Consider the following 25,796-nt stretch of genomic DNA (forward strand, 5'->3'; position numbering starts at 1 on the left):
ACTTTTCATGTAGCAAAACGTTTGAAGAACTATGATGAGGTAATAGATTCTTTCGCAGAAAGGAAGGCACGCCATGTAAAGCTGTAGCAAGATTAGAGAGAAAAAATGCTAGGAGCTAAGGTTTGAAGAAATGTGTAATTTCTTGCTTATCTCTTGTCAGTATTGGTTTTATATATCCTATATTTAATTTTATGTCACACAAAACAGCAAGTTATTAACTAATAGGCAATAAACAGTTCAGATATTCTGAAGAGTTCTTGTTCTCTCGATTACAAATAATCCCATCCGCTATTAATTGCGAGATATTTTTAAGAGGGGCAGGTTGTAAAACCGGTCGACCGGGAGCAGGAGAGGCACCAAAGGACATTTCAACTTCCACTGTCCTGAATATAGTTTAGACGTGCGGTAGAAAAATGCTTTATGAAGAGGCGTGGCACTGCACTTTGGCACACTTAAGACCAAATAATGTCTTACATTTCCTCTAATACATATGTTTTATGTTTCATACTTTTCAGAAAGATGTGCGCTACAAGATGAACATATTTTGAAAGTTCGATTTTTTTTAGTATTGACCCGGTTCGCAAATGTCGTAGATCCGTGGCTGATGCGCAGAGCAGTCTGAGTTATAGTGGGTAGTCTCCACGTGACCCGTGTTTACATTAGTGATTTTGCTGTTTCCCCTTCGTTTACTCTCAAGTCAAATGAAAACAAAACGGATGTCTGTGGTCTGGAGCTATCAAGTGAATTAAAACACATTCACATAATTATGGAAGGCTGAATGATGTCATTAGTTTCATATTTTATTTTCACCTTTCTTACAGCCAAGCATTAATCGCCTTGCGGAACAATGAAGTTATTTTTGTCTGTTTGCTAAAGATATTTGACTTTCGTTAACCTTTTCCGCAGAGGCAGTTAATGTATTTGAAACGAAATGTTTAATTCCACAGTACTGGCTAGTTTCAACTGTTCGCTGCATTTCAAGTGCACGTTTTCATTTTCTAGCACGAATGGCATTATGCCATAATAAAGAACCAAACATGATATAATACAGTAATGGTGCTCCAAGAAAATTTACATCCCGAAAACCACACTGAAAAGCTTAATATCAGGTCGAGGTCTACTTCATTGGGAATGTGGACATACGAATGTGCACTTTAAGTATGCATTTTAAATGTGCACATTTTAGTATGGTTCACGAAATTCAGATGCTCTTGGAATATCCTCTGATGTCTTGTTTCTTTTATGAAATAATGTATGATCTTTTAATATTTTACACGTACGTACATACTGGCTTCCTACGTCATGATAGCTACCCAAGCGCGGTGTCGCTTGGTATCTGCGCTCTCTGGCAACTGCTGAAACGAACCTATTTCTAACAGGTCGCGGGAAAATATTGCGAATAGTGGTTTGCAAAGTGTTACTTTCAAAGTAAATATCCTCTTACGTAAGTTGGACAATGTGCAAAAATGTACCATGAATTTATTAAATCACAGAGCGTTTGACCCTGATCTAAAAATCAACTCTTTGATGACGAGCCATTTAGAAGAATTTAGAAACCTGAAGATCAGATATTTATGACATTATTAAAAATTTTACTGGCACATTTGTGTGATATATCTTAAAGTGTAACACGGGGAAAAAAAGATCAACAGTATATGCGAAAGCTTAGCTTCTCTTGCAGCTTGAGACCAACATTATATGTTAAAGCTTTGCTTTTCTCGTAGCAACATTATGTATATTAATTTAAATTATTAACTTTCCCTGTTTGTGTGTTCGTGCTACTTAACAAGTGATGTTGCTGTTGGCTGACTACATCACGTATCCTATGCTCTGAATATCCGCTGTCATCGGCTGGCGAGATCACGTGACATGAGCTACGAACGGCTTACAAAAGCGCATCGAAATCTCGATTTCAATGATTCGGAAAGTGACACGCAGTGTTTGGTGGAATTCCAATGTATACTTTCGTAATACGAAAATACGCAGCGTGCATGTTGCTGAACATCTTTGATATTTCCAAAACGTGTCTTTTTCCCTGATTTTCATTTCCTAAAGTGCCGAGAAATTGTACGCCTGCGTATAAAACCATAACCATTCAAAGGATTGATAAGGGAAAATATACTGTCATCCGGGAGAAATAGTATTTTTAACCGGGAAATCCGGGATTTTTTTCCCTTGTCCACGTATACACCCTGTTAAAGTAACTGAGCAAGAATGTATGGGCAGGGATGACATTGTTGGACTAGCTTTCGACTTCATACATAACTTACCTCTGCCAAACATACCAGTATGCAGGACGCATCCTATTTACGTCAGTTGTGGGTTAACTGTTTCTGCATTTATGATATAAAGTCCAGGCGTTCCACAGTGTACTTGTATCATGAAGATGAAGTGAAAAAAGGAGCGAATGAGATCTGTTCATTCCTGTACCATTACACTGAAAACTATGTACCGAAGAATGTTACAGAAGTACACCTGTTCTCAGACAGAGCACCTGGTCAAAATAAAAATAATACCGTAGTAAAGGTGTGCCTTGCATTGAGAGACACTGAAATACTTAAAAAAAATCACTCGTTTCCCGAAAGAGCTCACTCGTTTCTCCCTTGTGACGGTGTGTTTGGAATCCTGAAGAGACAAGTACGGAAATGTGACCGAATTTACACCTACAGAGTATGTGGAAATCATAGCAAACAGTATCTCTGTAGGGATAGTCGTTATGGTAGGAATATGAAGACATAATGGACATTGACACGTGGTGGCCTCGTCTTTACACAAAAAAGCCCAGTCTAGTAAAGTGGCATAGTCTAGGGAAAACAGCGTATCTCAAGATGCCTTGTCAAGAAACACAAAATTTTTCTGTGGCAATGTTCAAAGAATTTCGTTATGAAGCAACGAAGCCCCAAGCTGGGAGTCGTGACTGCCTACCCTTCCATTAACAACTGTCAGTCACTCCTTTAATCTGGAAAAAAACTAAACTCACTTCGTTTTAAAATGGGTTGCGATCGGTACGGTATGTGATGGAAAAAAAGGGTTAGAATCAATAAAAAGGAAACTGGAGATTTTCAGAAACTAGTTAAGTACATCTATGGAGAAGATGCTGGAATTTTTTATGGGGAGATATTGAAATGGCCGACTACAAGTGATAACTCACTATGATAAATTATGAACTATCCAGAACTTTGAATTCTATGAAGTAGTTGTTTTCATGTTCAGTTGAAGATAATTTTCAATTAGTTAATCAATAAATTTGAATTTTTGACCAGAAATGTGTAATTTTGAATATGTTGTACTCATGAAAAGTGCTCAATTGCCTTGTTGACTGTAGAAAGGAACTATGGTATAAATTTTTAATTTTTTTCAGAAGATGCTTTTTAGAATAGATGAATATTATTTTCACTCATAGTATGAATAATTAGCGTGCAACAAATGTCGAAAATTTCAGTGCAGTCTGTCAAATAGTTTGACAATAAGAGTGTTTCTTGTTTCTCCTGAAAAGTAAGAAAAAGGGGATTATAGAAGTGTCCAATTTCACCCATCTTCTTTGACCCATGATGTCATCAATACAGCGGAAATGGCTATTTTAAGCGTCTCCAATATTGTGCCTGTAATGTCACTACATACACATGGCAATAAACACGAACATACATATAAATAAGACAATAACCTCTCCCTCCAAATATACAATCAAACTAAAGGGACAACCGCAGGAAATTGTGGGTTTTAGTGTGGAGACATTCTAAATATAATAGTAAAAAAAAACACACCACGATTCCAAAACACAAAAAATGACGAAAAAAAATTACAACATTCCGCTACACCAACAAAAAGCTACAGGAACCGGACACTTCTCTTGACCTAAAGGTCAACCACAGCTGCCGGTAGCAAAAGGTCAACCACAGCTGCCGGTAGCAAAACACCAACACCTACAACCAAAACTATGGAAATTGGAATAGGACATTTCCCTTGACCTGTGTAGGTCAACCACAGCTGACGATACTAAAACGCCAACGCCAACACCTACAACTAAAACTACGGAAATTGGAATAAGACATTTCCCTTGACCTGTGTAGGTCAACCATAGCTGACGTTACCAAAACACCAACACCTACAACTAAAACTACGGAAATTGGAATAGGACATTTCCCGTGACCTGTGTAGGTCAACCACAGCTGACGATACCAAAACACCAATACCTACAACCAAAACTATGAAAATTGAAATCGGTGACTTCCTTGACCTATTGCTACCAAAAAATCAACACCTACAACTACCAAAACTAAAACCAAACCACGTCACCTCAAAAATCAAACATCCATACATAAATTAAAACACATTAAATCCACTTCACAATGTCGGTGATCAGTCCAAATAACTGGAGGAATTTAATAACTGACAACATGTCCTCCCCCATCTTCGACTGCAGCATAGCACTTATATTTCATTGTCACATCCATACCTAACAACAGAAGTCACAAAATAAATTAAAGGTCTTACTGCACCACAAACAGCAAACCAATAACACCTAACAAGAACACCAAACACACAAACAAAACTGAACTATAAACACTGCCAGCAACTTCACACATCCGACACCAAGGCTCAAATGAACCCAGTACAACACATTTCACTCAACACATACACTCACATCACCAGAGGGCACCATCAAACACAAGACCTCTACTAACACAACCAGCTTATAAACCATAATGGCGTCACACTGCAACACCAAAAAGACAGATGGAATCGGACGATTCCACTGACCCAGAAAAAGTGACATAGTTCTTTTCTCCACCGACTGATTCAATGTTTCTTCCAGTTGATGATGATTGAAATAACAAAACCTGGTCTAGAATAAATATAATATATACAGTTGATGGCAAATAAAAATGGTTTTCTTTAAATAACTTAGGTGTAGCTAATTACCTACAGTAATTTGAATTATAGTGGTGAAGCAACTCTTTGTTTCTTTAATAAACTATTGACCCTAGAATCAAATGACGTAGTTTTGTGTTGCTCTCAGTGATATCTACTTGCAAACAAATTCACATGTCACTATGACCACTTTGAAATTTGACCAATTGAACACTTTTTTTTAAACAAACCACTGGTGGAAAATTCCCAATTTTGCAGACATGCAACATTTATGGTTTCTTACTTTTTTATATACATACTTTGAAAACTGAGATCCCAGATAGACACACTCCTTGTTGGTGATATTTTTGGAGAACGAAACACACCTCTATGAAAAAAATGAGGATTTCACAAATGGTGATCTTTTGAAAATCAGCTTGCTCTGTTCATCCATGAGATGGAACAGCAATCAGATTCTATAAAAAATTTGCTGCCCATTTAGCTGCTATTTTAACCATAATCTCTCAAACAAAAAAAGTGCCCAGTAGTTGGACGAAAGCACAGGTCATATCTATCTAATAGAATATTCTGAGGTCAAATGTAATGAGGCATCTCAAACAGAATGATCTCCTCCATGCCAATTAAAATCAATTCTGAAAATATCAGTTATACAAAACCCAGGTTTTTGCTTTCCTCATGTGACATCCTGAAAGCCATGGAGTGAGACGATCAGGTAGATGCAATATTTCTTAACTTCCAAAAACAATGCTTCTTAACAAAAATATGATAATATGGCATAGCAAACAAAATTTTAGACTGTATTGAGGATTACTTGGTAAGTAAGAAACAAATTCTTGGATCTCCATCCACTGACAGAGAAAACACTCTTGTGACCCATCATCAAGTGTGTGTGTGGTCCATAACAGATAGGACTAACAGGATATAGAAAGTATATAAAAGAAGGGCATTTTGAATAGTGTCAGGCTGTTTAATCCATGGGAGAGCATTACATAAATAAGAAAAGAGATCCATTACCTTTTTATTATGCTATAGGTGAAAAATGACTGGCAACAGCAAAATACCTAAGGGCGGTCTAAGTGAAATGATAACATCTAACTGATTGTAGCAAAAGTTGAGGCCAGGCTGAGACTCAATGGGAGAATCTTAAGGAAATATAGTTCATTGTGAAAGATGTGGATTACAAAATACTTGTTCAACTGATTCTTGAGCACTGCTTGTCAGTCAGGGACCCTTACGTGATTGGTTTAGTAAAAGGATATAAAGAAAAGAGTGACATGTTTTGTCTTGCATCCGTTTCATAAGTGCAGGAACTCTATAGAAATGCTCATTTAAATCTTTTGGCAGACATAACAAGAGAAGCAGTGAATATTATGGAGATGTTTGTTGTTCAAATGCTGAGACTGTAAGTTTTAAGAAGAGTTGGATAACATATCACTTTCTCCCACCTACATCTGACAAAATTACCACAGTGGAAAAATCAGAGAAATTAGAGCTCCTATGGAGGTTTATCAACAACAATTCTTCCCACACGCCATTTTTGAATGGAAGGGGGAAGATGAGAGATGATGGTACACAAAGTACACTCCACAACACATCACAAAGTGGCTTGTGAAGTTCATAGGTACATCTAAATGTACATATAGACATTTATGTGAAATATATTCAAAATTGTGAATATGGACAACCATCAGCTGAATAATGGAATGATGACAATGAATATTTGTTCCGGATCGGGCTCAAACTCGGATTTACCACTTATTGCGAGCAGGTGCCTTACTATTATATTACCTGAGCATGACCCACAGCCAGACTCAAACTTCCATATGTCATCAACCACATGTCTACAACCTGTACTTGTACATCCATACAGTATATTCCTGTCCAGGAGAGACATTTCACGTGAAAGTCGCTTGCCAAGTGTTCATGGATAAGTACGATATTGCAGTGCCTGTATTATTCCGAATTATAATGCAATGTTCCTTTGCATTGTAATGTAGAATAAGACACTGTATGTAGACATTTACAATAAAAGCATCATCATCGACTGTTTGAACTATTTACACAATGTGGTTATACAGTATGGGCATAATATACCATCACAGTAATTAAAAAATATTCACATTATAATGCAGTTCAGATTATATTGAAAACAGGAAAACTAATCATGTGTGAACTGTTTTAAGGAACTAACACTTTGACTTTTCCCTTATCATATTCAAGACCACTGTGACAGCATTACAGGATCCCACAAAACTGGAGACAACATTCATATCCATGACACAAATAACCAGTGTGTTTTCTCAAGTACAGGATATGTTTATAAAACAGATCTCTATACTCTGGCATCAAATTAATATAAGCATTGCAAAGAAACTTACAAAGACTCAGGACTAAAGATTTTCACTGTAATTTTGAAAAAGGGAAAAGATTTAGGTTGGGTTGTTTTGGGCGAGGAGACCAGATAGCGAGGTCATAGGTCTCATTGGATTAGGGAAGGATGGGGAAGGAAGTCAGCCATGCCCTTTAAAAGGAACCATCATGGAATTTGCCTTGAGTGATTTAGGGAAATCACAGAAAACCTAAATCAGGATGGCTGGGCGTGGGATTGAACCGTTGTCCTCCCGAATGTGAGTCCAGTGTGCTAACCACTGCACCACCTCGCTTGGTAAGGGAAAAGAATTCTCTAATGTAGCAGAGCAAATGGACAAATAGTAAGCAGTACATTCTGTGACTAATAGATTTTATAGACAACATTAAGAGAAATCAAACAGCCAGAAGACCCAACTTTGGTGCTTTGTGACTCATGTACAATAAAGAATAATAATAATAATAATAACAATAGAAACCAGTGCATTGTATTTTTATAGTCTATGGTAGTTCTGCTAACAGAACTTATACTACCTACATCTACTACATATTGTATACACAGACATCAAAAAAAGTTTGCATCACCTCTGTTCCGAGTGTTCCAGAACCTGTACAGAAAATTGGATTAGAGATGAACATAACATCATTTCCACCCTTTTTATTACTCATGAATATCACACATTTAATGTTGTACCACCATACAGCGAGACCTTCAGAGGTGGTGTTCCAGATTTCTGTACACAATGGTACCTCTTAGCACATCCTCTTGCATTGATCCATGCCTGTATTCATTGTGGCATACTATCCACATGTTCATCAAGGCACTGTTGTTGCAGATTGTCCCACTCCTCAACGGCAATTCGGCATAGATTCCTCAGAGTGGTTGGTGGGTCATGTTGTCCATAAACACCCCTCTTCAATCTATCCCAGGCATGTTCGATAGGGTTCATGTCTGGAGAACATACTGGCCACTCTAGTTGAGTGATGTCATTATCCTGAAGGAAGTCATTCACAAGATGTGCATGATGGGGATGAGAATTGTCGTCCATGAAGACGAATGCCTCATCAATATGCTGCTGATATGGTTGCACTATTGATCAGAGTGTCCATGAAGACGAATGCCTCGCCAATATGCTGCTGATATGCTTGCACTATTGATCAGAGGATGGTATTCACATATCGTACAGCCGTTACGGCTCCTTCCATGACCACCAGCGGTGTACGTAGGCCCCACATAATGCCACCCCAAAACAGCAGGGAACCTCTACCTTGCTGCACTAGCTGGACAGTCAGGCAGCAGTAGCCGGCCGAGACACAAGCAGCAACAGGGAAGTAACCGATATTGTGACTTTTACGAGTTCCTAACCAGGAGTGAACTTTGTAATATCATCTGTGTGCTTTAATAGTTTAGTTTCTCTAGTTTCTGTGTGTTAATTTAATATCTAATAGCCACAGTTCTCGCATTTTTGTTTGCGCTGTAATGTAAACTGATTTTGTGACATTACAAGTTCGTAATCAGGGGCGAATTATTTAGTTTCATCTGAGTGCTTTGGTAGTTAGGGTTTTGAATCTCTGTATATTAATCTAATTTACTAGACACAATTCCTGAGTTTTCATCAGGGTATACAGTACAGTTGTGCAACACATGCCAATAGTCTGTTTATCTGCATCATTTAGCTTTCCATGATCTTTAGTATGGACAGAGACTGTGATTGTTGTGTGTGGATCGAGCTGAGTTGGTAACACTTCGCTCTCAGCTTCAGGCTGTGATGACTTCGGTTACACAGCTTGAGGCTGCAGTGGATGGGCACCACCGATGTGGGCCAGCCACAGGGATCCAATGGATGTCCATCGCATCAGAGTCCTCCTATCGGTCCTCACCAGTGGACAGCCCAGTTACTGCTTGCACTGAGGTTGATCCTCACCTGTGGTCGAGTGGGAGGTCGCCTGGGGCATAGCAGGTGGCGAAAGATTTCCCAGGCGGTTGCACGTAAGGCCTTTCCAGTTTGTCTGACAAACAGGTTCCAGGTGCTGTCTGTGGCTGACACTGTCACTGAGCCAGATGCTGTTGCCTGTCCTGTTTCAGGGGAAAACTCTCAGCCTGCAAGACCCAGACAATCACAGAGCGTGGGATTATTGATAGTTGGGAGCTCCAACATTAGACGTGTTGTGGGACCCCTTAGGGGCCAAGAAGGGAAAGAAAACCAATGTGCACTCTGTGTGCATACCGGGTAGAGTGATTCCAAATGTGAAACGGGTCCTCTCAGATGCCATGAAAAGCACAGGGTGCAGCCAACTGCAGGTGGTTGCTCACTTCAGTACCAATGATGCATGTCACTTTGGATCAGAAGTGTAAAGGCTGCCAGTCTTGCTTGCAAGATAAAAGCAGAGCTGACCATTTGCAGCATAGTCGACAGGACCGATTGTGGACCTCTGGTACAGAGCCAAGTGGAGATTCTGAATCAGAGGTTCAGACGGTTCTGCAACTGTGTAGGTTGCAGATTCCTCGACTTGCGCCAAAGGGTGGTTGGGTTTCGGGTTCTGCTGAATAGATCAGGTGGCCACTATACGCAGGAGGTGGCTTTTTTGGATAGCAGGGGCTGTGTGGCATGGGCTGGGCAGTTTTTAGGTTAGAAGATCTTGGGAAAACACAAGAAGAGCTTCAGTCACAAAGAGTGCAGGCCGAACACAGCAAGAACGTTTATACAGGAACCATCAGTAAAACAGTTGTAAATTGTCATAGCTGTGTTGCAAAAGTACCAGAGCTCCAAGCACTAATAGAAAGCACTGATGCTCAAATTGTTATAGGCAAAGAAAGCTGGCTAAAGCCAGAGATAAGCTCAGCCAAAATTTTTCTGAAGAACCTAATGGTATGCCGAAAGCATAGACTAAACACGGTTGGCAGTGGTGTGTTTGTTGCAGTTAGAAGTAGTTTATCTTGTCACGAAATTGAAGTAGGTAGGTCCTGTGAGTTAGTATGGGCAGAGGTTATTATTGGGAACTGGAATAAAATAATAATTGGATGCTTTTACACCCCAATTCAGATGATACAGTTGCTGAAAGATTCAAAGTAACCTTGAGTTTGATTTCAAACACGTACCTGACTCATACGGTTATAGTTGGTGGTGACTTTAATTTACCCTCAATCTGTTGGTTAACATTCATGTTTAATTCTGGATGTACGCATAAAACATCATCCGAAATTGTGCGAAATGCATTCTTTGAAAATTATTTCGAGCAGTTTGTTCATGAGCTCAAGGGTTGTGAAAACATACTTGACCTCTTAGCAACAAAAAATCCTGAGTTAATAATGAGTGTCAAAACAGATACAGGGATTAGTGAACACAGTGTTGTTCTAGCGAGACTGAATATTGTAACCCCAAATCCTCTCAAAATAAACGAAAAATATGACTATTAAAAAAAGCATATAAAAATTCATTTGACACCTTTCTGAGAGACAATTCCAAATTAATAATATAAGTGTAGACAAGATGTGGCTTGAATTCAAAGAAATAGTATCAGCAGAAATTGAGATATTTATACCAAATAAATTAACAAACAATGGAGCTGATCCTCCTTGGTACACAAAACGGGTCAGAACACTGTTGCAGAAACAACAAAACAATCATGCCAAATTTAAACAGACACAAAATCCTCAAGATAGGCAATCTCTTACAGAAGCTCAAAATTTAGCACAGACTTCAATGCAAGATGCTTCTAACAGTTTCCACAACAAACCTTTGTCTCAAAATGTGGCAGAAAATCCAAAGAGATTCTGGTCATATGTGAAGTATGTTAGCAGCAAGAAACCATCAATGCCTTCTCTGTGTGATAGCAATGAAGATACTAAGCACTAAGATAGTGCTGCCAAAGCAGAGTTTCTAAACAGAACCCTCCGAAATGCCTTTGCAAAAGAAGAGGAAGTAAATATTCCAGAATACGAATCAAGAACAGCTGCCAACATGAGTAACGTAAAAGTAAATATCATCGGAGCAGCAAAGCTACTTAAATCACTTAATAATAGCAAGTCTTCTGGTCCAGACTGTATACCAATTAGGTTCCTTTCAGAGTATACTGATGCATTAGCTGCATACTTAACAATCATATACAACCATTTGCTCGACGAAAGGCCCATACCCAAAGACTGGAAAGTTGCACAGGAGTAATCCACTTAATTACAGGCCCGTATCATTAATGTTGATATGCAGCAGGATTTTGAGATCATATATTGTGTTCAAACATTATGAACTACCTCGAAGAAAACGGTCTATTGACACACAGTCAACATGGGTTTAGAAAACATTTTTCTTGTGAAACACAACTAGCTCTTTATTTGCATGAAGTGTTGAGTGCTATCAACAGTGGATTTCAGATCGATTCTGGATTTCTGGACGGCTTTTTACACTGTACCACACAAGTGGCTTGTAGTGAAATTGCGTTCTTATGGAATATCATCTCAGTTATGTGACAGGATTTGTGATTTCCTGTCAGAGAGGTCACGGTTCATAGTAATTGATGGAAAGTCATCGAGTAACACAGAATTGATTTCTGGTGTTCCCCAAGGTAGTATTACGGACCCTTTGCTGTTCCTTATCATATAAATGATTTGGGAGACAACCTGAGCAGCCGTCTTAAGTTGTTTGCAGATGATGCTGTCATTTATCGACTAATAAAGTCATCAGAAGATCAAAACAAATTGCAAAACAATTTAGAAAAATATCTGAATGGTGCGGAAATTGGCAGTTGACCCTAAATAACAAAAAGTGTCAGGTCATCCACATGAGTGCTAAAAGGAATTCGTTAAACTTCAGTTACATGATAAATCAGTCAAAAGTGAAGGCCATAAATTCAACTAAATACCTAGGAATTACAATTATGAGCAACTTAAATAAGAAGGAACACATAGAAAATATTGTGTTTTATTGGCAGGACACTTAGAAAATGTAACAGATCTACTAAGGAGACTGCCTACACTAAGCCTGTCTGTCCACTTTTAGAATACAGCTGCGTAGTGTGGAATCCTTACCAGATAGGACAGACGGAGTACATTGAAAAAGTTCAGAGATGAGCAGCACATTTTGTATTATCGCGAAATATGGGAGAGTGTGTCACAGAAATGATACAGGAATTGGGCTGGACATCATTAAAAGAAAGGCGTTTTTCATTGCGACGGAATCTTCTCACGAAATTCCAATCACCAACTTTCTCCTCCGAATGTGAAAATATTTTGTTGACACCAGCCTACATAGGGAGGAATGATGACCTCGATAAAATAAGGGAAATCAGAGCTCGTACGGAAAGATATAGGTGTTCCTTCTTTCTGCGCTCTATACGAGATTAGGATAATAGAGAATTGTGAAGGTGGTTCGATGAACCCTCTGCCAGGCATTTAAATGTGATTTGCAGAGTATTCATGTAGATGTAGATGTAGATGTAGATCCTGCATTTCAAAGCAACAACAACAACTGCTATTACTGCTACTACTACTACTACTACTACTACTACTACTACTACTTCAGACCAATTTTCTTCTTTTAGACATTCCAATCTAACCACTGTCATGAATGATGATGATGAAATGATGAGGACAACACAAAGACCCAGTCCCTGGCAGACAAACCCATATGATAAATTTATAGAAAAGGCAGAAAACAAACTCAAAGCAGCCTGCCATGTCACCAAACAAGAGACAAATAGAAGAAAAGAAAAGAAAAGAAAAAGGAAACGTAATACAAGGAAACATACAACTTCAGCACACTTGTACCTCAATGCATGATCCCAAAAAACTAGCAGACTTTGCAAATTCACAGTTCAGCAATGTAGTTGCCAAGATACAACAGAGTTTGACAAAATAAAGCCTTTACAAGCAATGAACTATGTATCAAACACAATGATGTTGTGACTCACCACTGTGGAAGAACTAAGCAATGTTGGGCATAACATAAAAAAAATAAAAATAAAACCTCATCAGGTATAGATGATGTGCTTATGTGCTTGCAGATGAACTGTATAGATAGTATCAAAGACCCTTCAGTGCACATTATAAATGAACCCTTCGCCACAGATTGCTTCCCATAAACACTAAGGCATGCAAAAGCCCTGCCTCTATATATGAAAGGTGTCCCAGAAAATATAGAAATTATAGGCCCATCTTTTTACTCTTATCATTTTCAAAAGTAATAGAAACCATAATGAAAAACAGGCTCATAGGATACTTAACAAAGTTTGATCACAGATCTGGTAAAAGCATGGGACAAATGTGATCTACAAATGTTGTTCTGGAATCACTGGACAAAGGAAATCACATAAATGGCATCTTTCTTGACGTTACCAAAGCTTGTGATACAGTAGACCACACAATTGTGCCAAGGGTGCACCAGGAATTAGGGGTGTGGGAAATAAGAGGTGTCATTTGTACCTGAAAAACAGAGTGCAATGGATGGAGATCTCTCAATAAAACCGTCATACCACAATATGCTTTTCTAACCCCAAACACATTAATGTTAGAGTCCTGCTAGGAAGTGTTCTAGGCCCAGTACTCATCTTGATACACATCAATGATTTTCCCCAGAGTGGAAAACACAGTGAAACAGAACTATTTGCTGATGGCAGTAGCATTCTAATAAGTTATGAATCACCAAGTGCACTAAACAAAAAAAGCTGAAGAAATGCCCATGCATATAAACAGGTGGATAGAAAACAACAAATAAACCCTGCATGTAGAAACAAACCAACATTATTAATTTTCATCTAATCAATAAAGCCAACAGTTTCTCTGTAAATGTGAATGAAGAGTTCATGGAATGAGCTTCGAGAACAAAATTTGTGGGGATACATGTTTACTCACAACTAAAGTGGATTCAGAATGTTTCTGCCCTCAGAAAGTGAACAGTTTCAGCATGCTGTGCACTTAGAATCAAGGGCACCCAAATGATAGATTTTAGGGTGGGGAGGGGGGCTAGATCTGGGATTATGGAGTGTTTTTAATATTTTGGAAGACAAATGGTGACCTCTAGGTATCCATCAAAAAGTTCTGGTTCCAACCCTGTTAAACACCTGCATTATACCAAGTTTTAAATCATTTTCATGAAAGAAAATCATGTGACAGTACTATATTTTTTCCTCTCCTTGAGAGCTAGGGGGAGGGAGGGGGGCTCTTGCCCATGGGGTACAGTCACCCTTGCTTAGAACAATAAATTCATTGTATGTGCACTAGAACAACATATTTCACATATGTTCATTCTATAACTAGTTATGGAATGACCTCCTGAGGAACAAATGGACAGAATATACAAACAATCTTTAAGCTACCAAAATAAGGCTGTACCAGTTACAAGGACTGTTCCATGTGAATACATTTTACAAACAGTGATCCACATAAGGAAGTACATATTTAGCAATAGCCAAAGAACATTACTGTAAATGAACATAGAACCAGATCCTGCCACAACTTACATTTCAGTAGGAAAAACTAAACAAAAACCTAAAATAGTGTGCTATACTATGGAATTAAGCTATACAACAAATTTCCACAAGAGATTAAGGATAAAAGTGGAACACAAACCTTCAGAAATACCCTTAAAATTATTGTTTAGAAAAGTGTTTTATAATTTCAAGGAAATAATATATAAATTATGCTGATAATTCAGTTAATGATTAACTGCTATGATTAAGAGGCATTTTACAATATGTTCAGTACAATTTTGAAATACTTTGTACAAGCATGTAACATATTAAAGCAAATAGTGTATGTATCTATTTTTGTATCTGTGCTTGTATCCATTCATGTACTTATGTGCATTTATTGTGTAAATTTGTTTATTGACAACATCCATACAATTCATATTGTCTATGTATGGATAAATCAATAAATAAAATAAATAAATAGGTGTATCTACTGTGTTGGGACCAATATAATTCCAAATCACAAAGTCATTAACAAGTGGAAAAGCTAAATTACACAATACAACACATTTTAATGTTTAGATCATGATATTAAAATCTAAATGACACATTGGATCACTTTTATCCAAATAACATAAAAAATGGAAATATAGTTAATGACTTTCTGTCATACAAATACAAAATAAAGTAACTAGTTGCACTGTTACAGTATGTTATTGAGCACAATTGCAGTGCAGACATTTAAGCCAATGTTGGAGGACAAACTTGGCAATAAGCCTACAATGCAGAGAACTTGAATGGTCTCTATAGCACATCTCTTCAAACCTTGGTCACATTCTGTGATAGCTCCTTCCATAAAAAAATTGCAGACAGATATGAAGTACTGATTTGTATCACTGATGGAATTAGAGTATCATTTAAGAACAAACAGCAGCTGGGAGCTGTACGAGGGGGGACCCAAAAATAACAGGAATTTCTTTCTAGAAAGCACATACTTTATTGTTTTCAAATACAACCTTAATCTCCTTCGAAGTACTCTCCATTAGCATTAATAAACTTGTCCAAATATTCATTCCAGTGTTCGAAACACCTTTTAAGTTCGTCCTCTTTGGTACCTGCTAGCACTTTCATGACATTGCGTTTTACGTCTTCCACATCCACAAAATGCTTCCCACTCAAGTCTCTTTTCATCCTCGGGAATGGGAAGAAGTCCGAGGGTGCTAAATCTGGTGAATAGGGCACATGGGTCAAGGTAGTCATCTTCGTTGAGGCCAAAAACTGGCGAACGCTGAGAGCAGTGTGCGCGGGTGCATTGTCATGATGCAAGAACAACACGCCAGAATCCCACGAAGCCGGACGTTTTCGCGACAAACTTCTGCGAAGCCATTTCATAACCTCCAAATAGAATTGTTGGTTTACTGTCTGGTTTTCGGGGACATATTCAGAGTCTACAATCCATTTGATGTCAGGTGACTTCCATTGTGATAACTGTTGTTTACTTTCTGGATCGTACCCATAGCACCACGACTCATCACCTGTAATGATTTTGTTGAAAAAATGTGGAGCATCTTCGAACGTGTCCTTCATTTCAAGACAGGCTTGAACGCGATGATCTCTTTGTTCTCTGGTAAGAAGCTTTGGCACGAATTTCGCTGCCACTCTTCGCATCCCCAAATCGATGGTCAAGATGTGCTGAATTGAGCTCCAGGACAACCCGGATAAGTTCTCAAGTTGGTCGATTGTCCTGTGTCGATCTTCACTGATGAGATCACGGATTTTGTCGATGTTGTCTTCGCTTCAAGGAGTTGAAAGTCGGGTGGAACTGGGCTGGTCTACAACCACTATTTCTCCCTTTTTAAACTGAGAAAACAATTCGTACAATCACGTTTTACTAAGAGCTTGGTCTTTGTAGGCTGTCTGAATCATCACAACAGTTTCCGCTGCATTCTTGCCGAACAAGAAACAAAACTTCACTGCCGCACGTTGTTCATAAGAACTAGCCATTTCCTCGTGTCACGTCTGCACTGTACGCACACTCAAAGAACTGCCAGAGAAACCACACTTCTCACTGTTGGGTGACGCCGCATGGCAGAATGACTCAGCGGTGCAACCTGCTACTACAAGTACACGATGTACAGAATTATGATTCTGGTTACTTTTGGGTCCCCCCTCGTATCATAATATCAAGGACAAAGACTGTAACAGAATGTCACTACAGACAATACTGTAAAATGCTGAGGAACATCATCAGACAGGATAAGTCAATTTATAACACCAAGAGAACAGAGAGCTTTCAGAACAAACTTAAGACTATAAGGTTGTGACGGATTTTTACGTGAGTGCGTGCGATGCACCAATTGCGACGGATTATACGTTGCTGCTGCAATGCAATTTCTTTTATAATTTTTGTTCACCTTCCTCTTTACAGCGGTAGATCTTCGCACATAAACTCCTGACTGCAGCTACTTACGAGATCATAGAAAAGCAGTGTTGAGGAAACTGTAACCTCATAGCTACACGCCGGAGGCCGCTATAAGTAAAAATTTGCTGAAAATTGTCTATGTACTTTAAAGAAATGATTCAGAAAGGGGATGTCACTCGTACTTTAAACATGAAGTTCAAATTTAAACATTCAATAGATCTTTATTGCCATTAAGCAAGATCATCAGCCCACATTTACGAAAATTACTAAAGTTTCTGCTCACAGTTATCACCATGCCTAAAACAGCTAGAACTTTTACCTTCCCAAATTCCGAAACCAATTACTTGTAACACAGTCAATGATCGGCCAATTACTTCTGCACACGATATTCAGTGGTTGTCTTTAGTAAAAGTTTATGATCGCCATAAAATACTCAGTAAGAATATACTCAGTACTGCCACGCTATATAATTCAAAGTTCACTTGTGATTTTTGTCGGAACGAATTATCACAACACTCTAAAGTTTTCATAAACAGTTCGTGGTCACCACCAGATACCATCAACGCTGGACCATAACGCGGAAGTCATTCCAAGACTTCATCTTACACATAATGCGAAAAGTCACATCCAGCATAACCACCTCCAATCAAAGCTAGGTTGTGATTCCCCTATCACTCTTCCACACTCAAAACTATATCTCCTCACTAGGCGGCCAACCCTCTCGCTTCTCATTGGCTGTCAGCATTTACGACCAATGAGAACTCACTTCTAGAGTGCGGCTCGCGTCAAAATCTAGCAAGAACCAACCACTTCTCTAGGCTCATTGACGTCATTAAATTAAGTAACACAAAACTCTCTAATTAAATAAACAAAACAAAATGAACTATAAGCTTTACTCTACATCTGGAAATTTATTATGTAGTTGCGAATGTTCTGGCTGTCATATACATAAGCATACATACTTGGACATCCAACATTCACTAGTAGGGGAACCACTAGTGGATTCGTTCCCACGTTACAGAGTTGGAACACTTGCCAGTTCCTGTAGAGAATTACATGAATGATTTTTAATAATGCCGAACGTCCCACATACTCTCATGCACGCATTCTCATTCACATGCACCCTAACACACAATACACATATTTACTTAGAATTCTTGAAATTATTATTATAGAAAAGTTACAGAGGTTTTCTGAAACTAAAAACTTTCCGAATTTATATATAAACACTGAAAGTATTATCAGATCATCGTACAGTCGCCGAAGGTGAACTATTACATCACTGTATTTATTTAAATTCTCGACTTTCAGAAAATTACGTTTTTTGAATTTTACTAACTTCCAAAATACAACTATTTTTGATCTCAGACTTTGACATATTGTTTGTTTTCACAACAGAAAGTTGTACATCAAATGTGACATTCCTCATGTTATTCCTTTATTAGTTATTAATATTTTTAGTTTCGTATAATGTAAGTGGCCTGCCAGCGCTACTCCACTGCTTTCACAAGCGCAGCTGCAACAGATGGTCATGATGTCAGTCTGCAGGACACAACTCATCCGTTACTGACCGTATAATACTCTACCGGCTTACATAGCAGCCCACATTTACGAAGTAAAGCTTTTAATAGACAAATGGGCAATCGCGCACTAGTTGCGACGCCACAAGGTCAGTTGTGAAAGACGTACCATCACAGAATGTAGATGCTCAACACATTACACCTCTCTTGTTATTCAATGAAACAGTTACTGGTCAACATAAGTTGTGCAAAATATTTAATTATCACTTTTTCCATGAAACTTCATGGCAGATTAAAACTGTGTTTCAACTCGAACTCGGGACCTTTACCTTTTGTGGGAAAGTGCTCTATTGACTGAGCTACCCAACCACAACTCACAACCAATCCTCACAATTTTACTTCTGCCAGTTCCTTATCTCCTACCTTCCAAACTTCACAGAAGCTCTGCGAAACTTGTGGGACTAGCACACCTGGAAGAAAGGATATAGTAGAGACATGACTTAGCCACAGCCTGGGGGGATTGAGACTCAAACTAGGGATCTTTGCCTTTTGTGGACAAGTATTGTACCAACTGAGGTATCCAAGCATGACTCACAGCTTTATTTCCGCAAGTTCCGCATCACGTACCTTCAAAAGGCACCTGCCCACAAAAGGTAAAGGTCCAGAGTTCAAGTCTCTGTCTGGTACACAGTTTATTCTAGAAACAGCCCCCAGGCTTTGGCTAAGCCATGTCTTCACTATGTCCTAGCTCCACGTGTTTCATGGGAAAACTTCAGTGAAAATTCGGAAGATAGGAGAGGAGGAACTCGTGGAAGTAAAGCTGTGAGTAATGCTTGGATAGCTCAATTGCTAGACCGCTTGCCAATGAAGGGCAAAGGTCATGAGTTTGTGTCTCAACCCAGCACACAGTTTTAATCTGTCAGGAAGTTTCATATCAGTGCACACTCCACTGTGGAGTGAAAATTCATTCACTTCTTCGATAGTTGGCAAGCTGAGTAAAAATTTTATTCGTACAGGTAAATAGGCGGAACTCCTGAAAGCTGGTGTTCTGAGACAACAACATCACATGCAGCTACAGGAAACAAGCAAAGATGAAAGTGAATTAGATATTACGTCATTATACAGTAAAGACTAACAGTAAAGAAGAGTGTGACAAAATTTCAAGTAGGGTTATGGAAAGTAATGCACTAAGTATTAATTCTGTACTCAGTCACCTGCACGGTGTTACTTTCAGGTCTGGTCAATTTCCTTACAGATTGAAACACTCTTGAGGAAAACACTTCATTAAAGAGGCAAGAGAGATAATGCAGACAATTAGTTAGCAAATTCTTTACTACCAGTATTTTCGAACTTTTTTGAGAAAGCAACGTGTAGGAGAGTAGTGGCACACCTAAGTACATATAATTTGCTGTCAAGGCTTGCAGTTTGACTTCATAAAAGGAATATCCACAGAAAATGCTGTTTACTCTTTTGGGAGTGAGGCACCAGCATATCTAAATGATAGGTTGGGGAAAGTAGGTATTTTCCTTGGTTTAACAAAACCACTTGATTGTGTGGACCATGTAATGCTTTTGGATAAATTGGAAAATTATGAGATTAGGTGAAAAGCTTAACAATGGTTCACTTCATATATGAGAAGTAGGAAACAGAAAAGGAAAAAGTTTGAATCTGACTGGAGTCATGTAAAGTGGGGAGAGGGGTGGCAGGTGAGGGGAGGGATCTGCTGGGTTCTGCTCTCAGTCCATTGCTTTTTTTGGAATGTATATCAATGATCTGCCACTAAATGTGACAGACGACTGAAACATTTTTCTTTTTGCACATGGCATTAATTTTTTTTTCTTTACAGGTGAAACAAGTGTTATTGTGAAAGGCATGGAGTGTAATGTAAATGCTGTAGCTAATAGGGTAGTTTCTAACATCAGCATATGGCCTTCAGAGAACAGTTAATACTTTATTGCAAAAAAATACAATGCATACAATTTCTGACGTAGAACTCTTGTAAAAGAAAAATTTCATTGCCTCAAGGTAGTCAGTCAATCAGTCAGTCAGTACAGTTGATCATTTTAGATTTATAGGAATGAGGGTAGATGAAAGATCTTCTTAGGAAAATCATATTCAAGATCTCGTGCAAAAACTGAATGCTGCTATCTTCACATAAGAACGATCTCCACTTTTTCTGATACTGAAACATGAAGGTGTGTTTACTTTGATTACTTTCACTCTATTATTTCATATAGTGTTATATTTTTGGTTGACTCTTAGCACTCACCAAAAATGTTATTAACACAGAAAAGGGCACTCAGACTGATCTGTCACGTCAGTTCATGAGTTTTGTGTAAACCAGTGTTTAGGTGTCTCGGAATCATAACTGCACCAGCTCCATATGTGTATTTTATCATGGAAATTGTTGTTGACAGTATTGAGTCATTCAAAAGAAACTACAATATTCATTTAGTGAATACTAGATGGAAAAACTATATGCAGTTTGATAACACTTCCTTAAGCACTGTACAGAAAGAAGTAAGCAATCCAGCAGGTTTCATTTTCAGTAATATTGCAGCAGAGAAATGAAAAAAAGAGTGATAAACACCAAGTATTCAAACCTAAGTTGAAATATTTCCTTGTGGCACACTCCTCCTGCTCTGTGCAGGGGTTTCTCACAATACTTAAGAATGGAAGGAGTATTAAGATTTAATGTCCTGTTGATAATGAGGTCATTGGAGATGGAGCACAAGCCCAGATCATTTCAACAATGGGGAAGGAAATTGTCCATACCATTTCAAATGAACCATCTTGTCTTTTGCCTGGGATGATTTTGGGAAATCACAGAAAATCTGAATCTGGATGACCACATGCGTATTTGAACCATATCCTGTGTGCTAACCACAGTGTCACCTCACTTGGTCACCATACTTGAGAAATTTTGTCTGCAGCATATTAATTATTTGTTTGATATATACATGTTTTCATGTTTTAGTAATTTTCTAATTCTTTTGTTTATAAATTTTCTAATCATCATATTATAAACTATGTTGTGACTCATTCCTTGAACACATACCTTCAGCTCACATGGTTATGTGGAATCTGGTAGATAAACAAACAAATACGTGAATAAAATAAAACTTCACAATATTTTGCAGTTATTTTCATTATGATATCAGTCAAAAAATACATATCCCATCAGGCATCACAATATTCAATTTTTTTTTCTGTTGTTTTCACAAAAATTATATGAATGGATGAATAAAACATTCCATTCCCTGTCAGCCACTTTTCTCATCAGTTTTACTAGTTTGATAAAGTGTGAATTACGACATAACATAAGTGTAAGCCAGAGTGCTAAACTTCAATTTATCTCTACTAATTGAAAAACTGCTCTCATATTTTAAAGATGACATATGAGGTGTTGCCATAAAATAAGGGGACTGATACTGTGACAGAGTAAATACATATGTGCGAAAGATGGATGAACAATAGTTGTGAAGTGTGAAGCCTTCTCAGTTGAATGCAGCTGCTCTGGTGTCTGTAGACAAATAAGTGTGTCTGTGTCTTTTGTTTGTGTAAGAGCTGTTATTTTGTTTTTCAGAAAAATGGTAACTGTAATAATAGAGCAGTGAATTGTCATGAAGTTTCACATAATATGTGGAATAACTGCCACTGAAACCTATTTTCTACTAAAAGAAGTGCATGTCAAAGTCTGTTTATCATGTACAAAAGTTTCTGAGTGGTTCAAGCATTTCCACGCTGCCCAAGAAGGTGCTGAAGATGACTCATGATTGGGACACCCTTCAACATCAAAACAGATGAAAATATCGAAAAAGTAGGTAATGTGATTCAATCTTACCATTGGTTGAGTATTTGATCGATTGCTGAAACTGTAGGAATTGACAAAAAATGCATAATGCAAATTTTATGTGAACAATTTAACATGAGAAATATGTGTGTGAAACTGCTGTAGAAAAGTCTCATGATCGAACAAAAAGAAGTTCGTGGAAATGTTTGTACTGACACTTTAAATACCATTGAAAATAATCCTAATTTCTTGGAAAGAGTGTGACAAATCTTGGTTTTTCACTTATGATCCAGAAACTGAGTGCCAACCCATTCATTGGAAGGGTCCAACATCACTGAGATCGAAAAAATCTCAAATGGGTGAACCAAGATTCAAAGTGATGATGATTGTTTTTTTCAATATTTGTGGATCCGTGTATCTTCACTGGGTTCCTGAAGGTCAAACTATCAATCAGCATTACTACCCTGAGATTCTTGCCCAATTTTGTGAGAAAATAATAAAAAAAGACCCGAATTGTGGAAGAAAAAGTCATTGGTTCTGTGTCAAGACAATGCACCGGCTCATACTGCGCTATCTGTTAAAAGGTTTCTTGGAAAGTACAGGTTCCCAGTGTTGAACCACTCACTTAACCCACCTGACTTAGCACCATGTGACTTTTATCTACTCCCCAAAGTCAAATCTACATTAAAAGGAACAAGATTGCAGTCCACTGAAGCGGTGAAATAAAAAAGAGCGTGGGTCATCGAAGAGCTCACAGAGGAAGACTTCCAGAACTGTTATAACAATGGAAAATTCACATGGAGCATTATAGGGATACAAACAAGGTCTATATTGAGGGAGAAAATAACTAAATATGTATATTTTTGAAACATTTTACAGCAATAGTCCCATTATTTTATGGCCACATCTTGTATATCACTTATTATTTTAAGTTTGGATTTTTTTGTGGCTATTTCTATTTTTAGTTATCATCATATAATATTTTGTCATATGTTCTAGGTGATCTGGAAATGTTCTACAGAAATTGTTACACGAATGGAAATTATATTTACAGCAAAGAGATGAAAAGAGTAAATAATGAAGAAAAATACAAATGCAGTTCGAGATTATGTAACACTGGAACAAGAATACAACTGGCTTTCTTACCTGTTCTTTTCTGTGGCTCTGTGATAATCACCCTATGCTTAACTGTGCTCATGTGAAGTGTTTTATAGTTATCATGACTGACAAAACCTCAGGGAGTCATTCATTTAAAAAAATTCCAGCAGCAGCAGTATTAATAACTGATTAGTCACAGTAATTTTGCCATTAATTTTCATGTTATTTATCTATGAATGTGCATTTGAATACTTTGTTATTTATATTCATACAACTGATTATGGAGAGTTAGCGATCTTAAAATGTATATCATACCATAATTGAATAAACATGTATTTACAAGGTCATATTACATGTGAATCCTTTATGAGAAGATATATGAAAATACATTAATCCAAATAAGTAAAGTGTTGTATGAAACATATCACACAAGAAATTATTTTATTTTATCAAGACAGGGAACAATTGACAGGAATGGGAGAAAGAAATGAGCGTTACGGAGATGATAGATAAACTCCAGTGGAAGACTCTGCAGGAGAGACACTCAGTAGCTCGGTACGGGCTTTTGTTGAAGTTTCGAGAACATACCTTCACCGAAGAGTCAACCAGTATATTGCTCCCTCATACGTATATTTTGCGAAGAGACCGTGAGGATAAAATCGGAGAGATTAGAGCCACACAGAAGCATACCGAGAATCCTTCTTTCCACGAACAATACGAGACTGGAATAGAGGGGAGAACCGATAGAGGTACTCAAGGTACCCTCCACCACACACCGTCAGGTGGCTTGCGGAGTATGGATGTGGATGTAGATGTAGATGTAGATGTAGATGTAGATGTAGATGTAGAAGAAGAATGGGTAGCTTTGAGGAATGAAATAGTGAAGGCAGCAGAGGATCAAGTAGGTAAAATGACGAGGGCTTGTAGAAATCCTTGGGTAACAGAAGAGATACTGAGTTTAATTGATGAAAGGAGAAAATACAAAAATGCAGTAAGTGAAGCAGGCAGAAAGGAATACAAACGTCTCAAAAATAAGATCGACAGGAAGTGCAAAATGGCTAAGCAGGGATGGCTAGCGGACAAATGTAAGGATGTAGAGGCTTATCTCATGAGGGGTAAGATAGATACTGCCTACAGGAAATTTAAAGAGACCTTTGGAGAAAAGAGAACCACTTGCATGAATATCAAGAGCTAAGAAGGGAAAGCAGAAAGGTGGAAGGAGTATATAGAGGGTCTATACAGGGGGATGTTCTTGAGGACAATATTATGAATATGGAAGAGGATGAAGATGAAATGGGAGATATGATACTGCGTGAAGAGTTTGACAGAGCACTGAAAGACCCAAGTCGAAACAAGGCCCCAGGAGTAGACAACATTCCATTAGAACTTCTGACAGCCTTGGGAGAGCCAGTCCTGACAAAACTCTACCATCTGGTGAGCAAGATGTATGAGACAGGTGAAATTCCCTCAGAGTTCAAGAAGAATGCAATAATTCCAATCCCAAAGAAAGCAGGTGTTGACAGATGTGAAAATTACCGATCAGTTTAATAAGTCAAAGCTGCAAAATACTAATGTGAATTCTTTACAGACTAATGGAAAAACTCATAGAAGCCGACCTCAGGGAAGATCAGTTTGGATTCCATAGAAATGTTGGAACATGAGAGGCAACACTGACCCTATGACTTATCTTAGAAGAAAGAGTAAGGAAAGGCAAACCTATGTTTCTAGCATTTGTAGACTTAGAGAAAGCTTTTGACAATGTTGACTGGAATACTCTCTTTCAAATTCTGAAGGTGGCAGGGGTAAAATACAGGGAACGAAAGGCTATTTACAATTTGTACGGAAAGCAGATGGCAGTTATAAGAGTCGAGGGGCATGAAAGGGAAGCAGTGGTTGGGAAGGGAGTGAGACAGGGTTGTAGCCTCTCCCCAATGTTATTCAATCTCTATATTGAGCAAGCAGTGAAGGAAACAAAAACAAAAAAAAAAAAAAATGGAGTAGGTATTAAAATCCATGGAGAAGAAATAATAACTTTGAGGTTCGCCAATGACATTGTAATTCTGTCAGAGACAGCAAAGGACTTGGAAGAGCAGTTGAACGGAATGGACAGTGTCTTGAAAGGAGGGATAAGATGAACATCAACAAAAGCAAAATGAGGATAATGGAATGTAGTCGAATGAAATCGGGTGATGCTGAGGGAATTAGATTAGGAAATGAGACCCTTAAAGTAGTAAAGGAGTTTTGCTATTTGGGGAGCAAAATAACTGATGATGGTCAAAGTAGAGAGGGTATAAAATGTAGACTGGCAATGGCATGGAAA

The 25,796-nt window shown here is 38.1% G+C and overlaps 1 protein-coding gene across 3 annotated transcripts in view; it reads left to right on the top strand.

Annotated features, from left to right (window-relative positions):
- The window catches only part of LOC124723042, a 318,102-nt gene extending 294,279 nt beyond the window's left edge, over window positions 1-23,823 (top strand). For 2 of the 3 annotated variants that reach the window (XM_047248221.1, XM_047248219.1), the window contains exon 4: window positions 23,378-23,823. In XM_047248221.1, coding sequence (XP_047104177.1) covers window positions 23,378-23,580 — 203 coding nt within the window. In that variant the 3' untranslated portion in view covers window positions 23,581-23,823. Of the gene's footprint in view, window positions 1-20,431; window positions 20,771-23,377 lie in introns of those variants that run through there. The other variant, XM_047248220.1, reaches the window with a different exon arrangement.
- Window positions 23,824-25,796: the final 1,973 nt, after the last annotated feature.

Source organism: Schistocerca piceifrons, chromosome X, assembly GCF_021461385.2.
Source record: "Schistocerca piceifrons isolate TAMUIC-IGC-003096 chromosome X, iqSchPice1.1, whole genome shotgun sequence".
Taxonomy (NCBI): Eukaryota; Metazoa; Arthropoda; class Insecta; order Orthoptera; family Acrididae; genus Schistocerca; species Schistocerca piceifrons.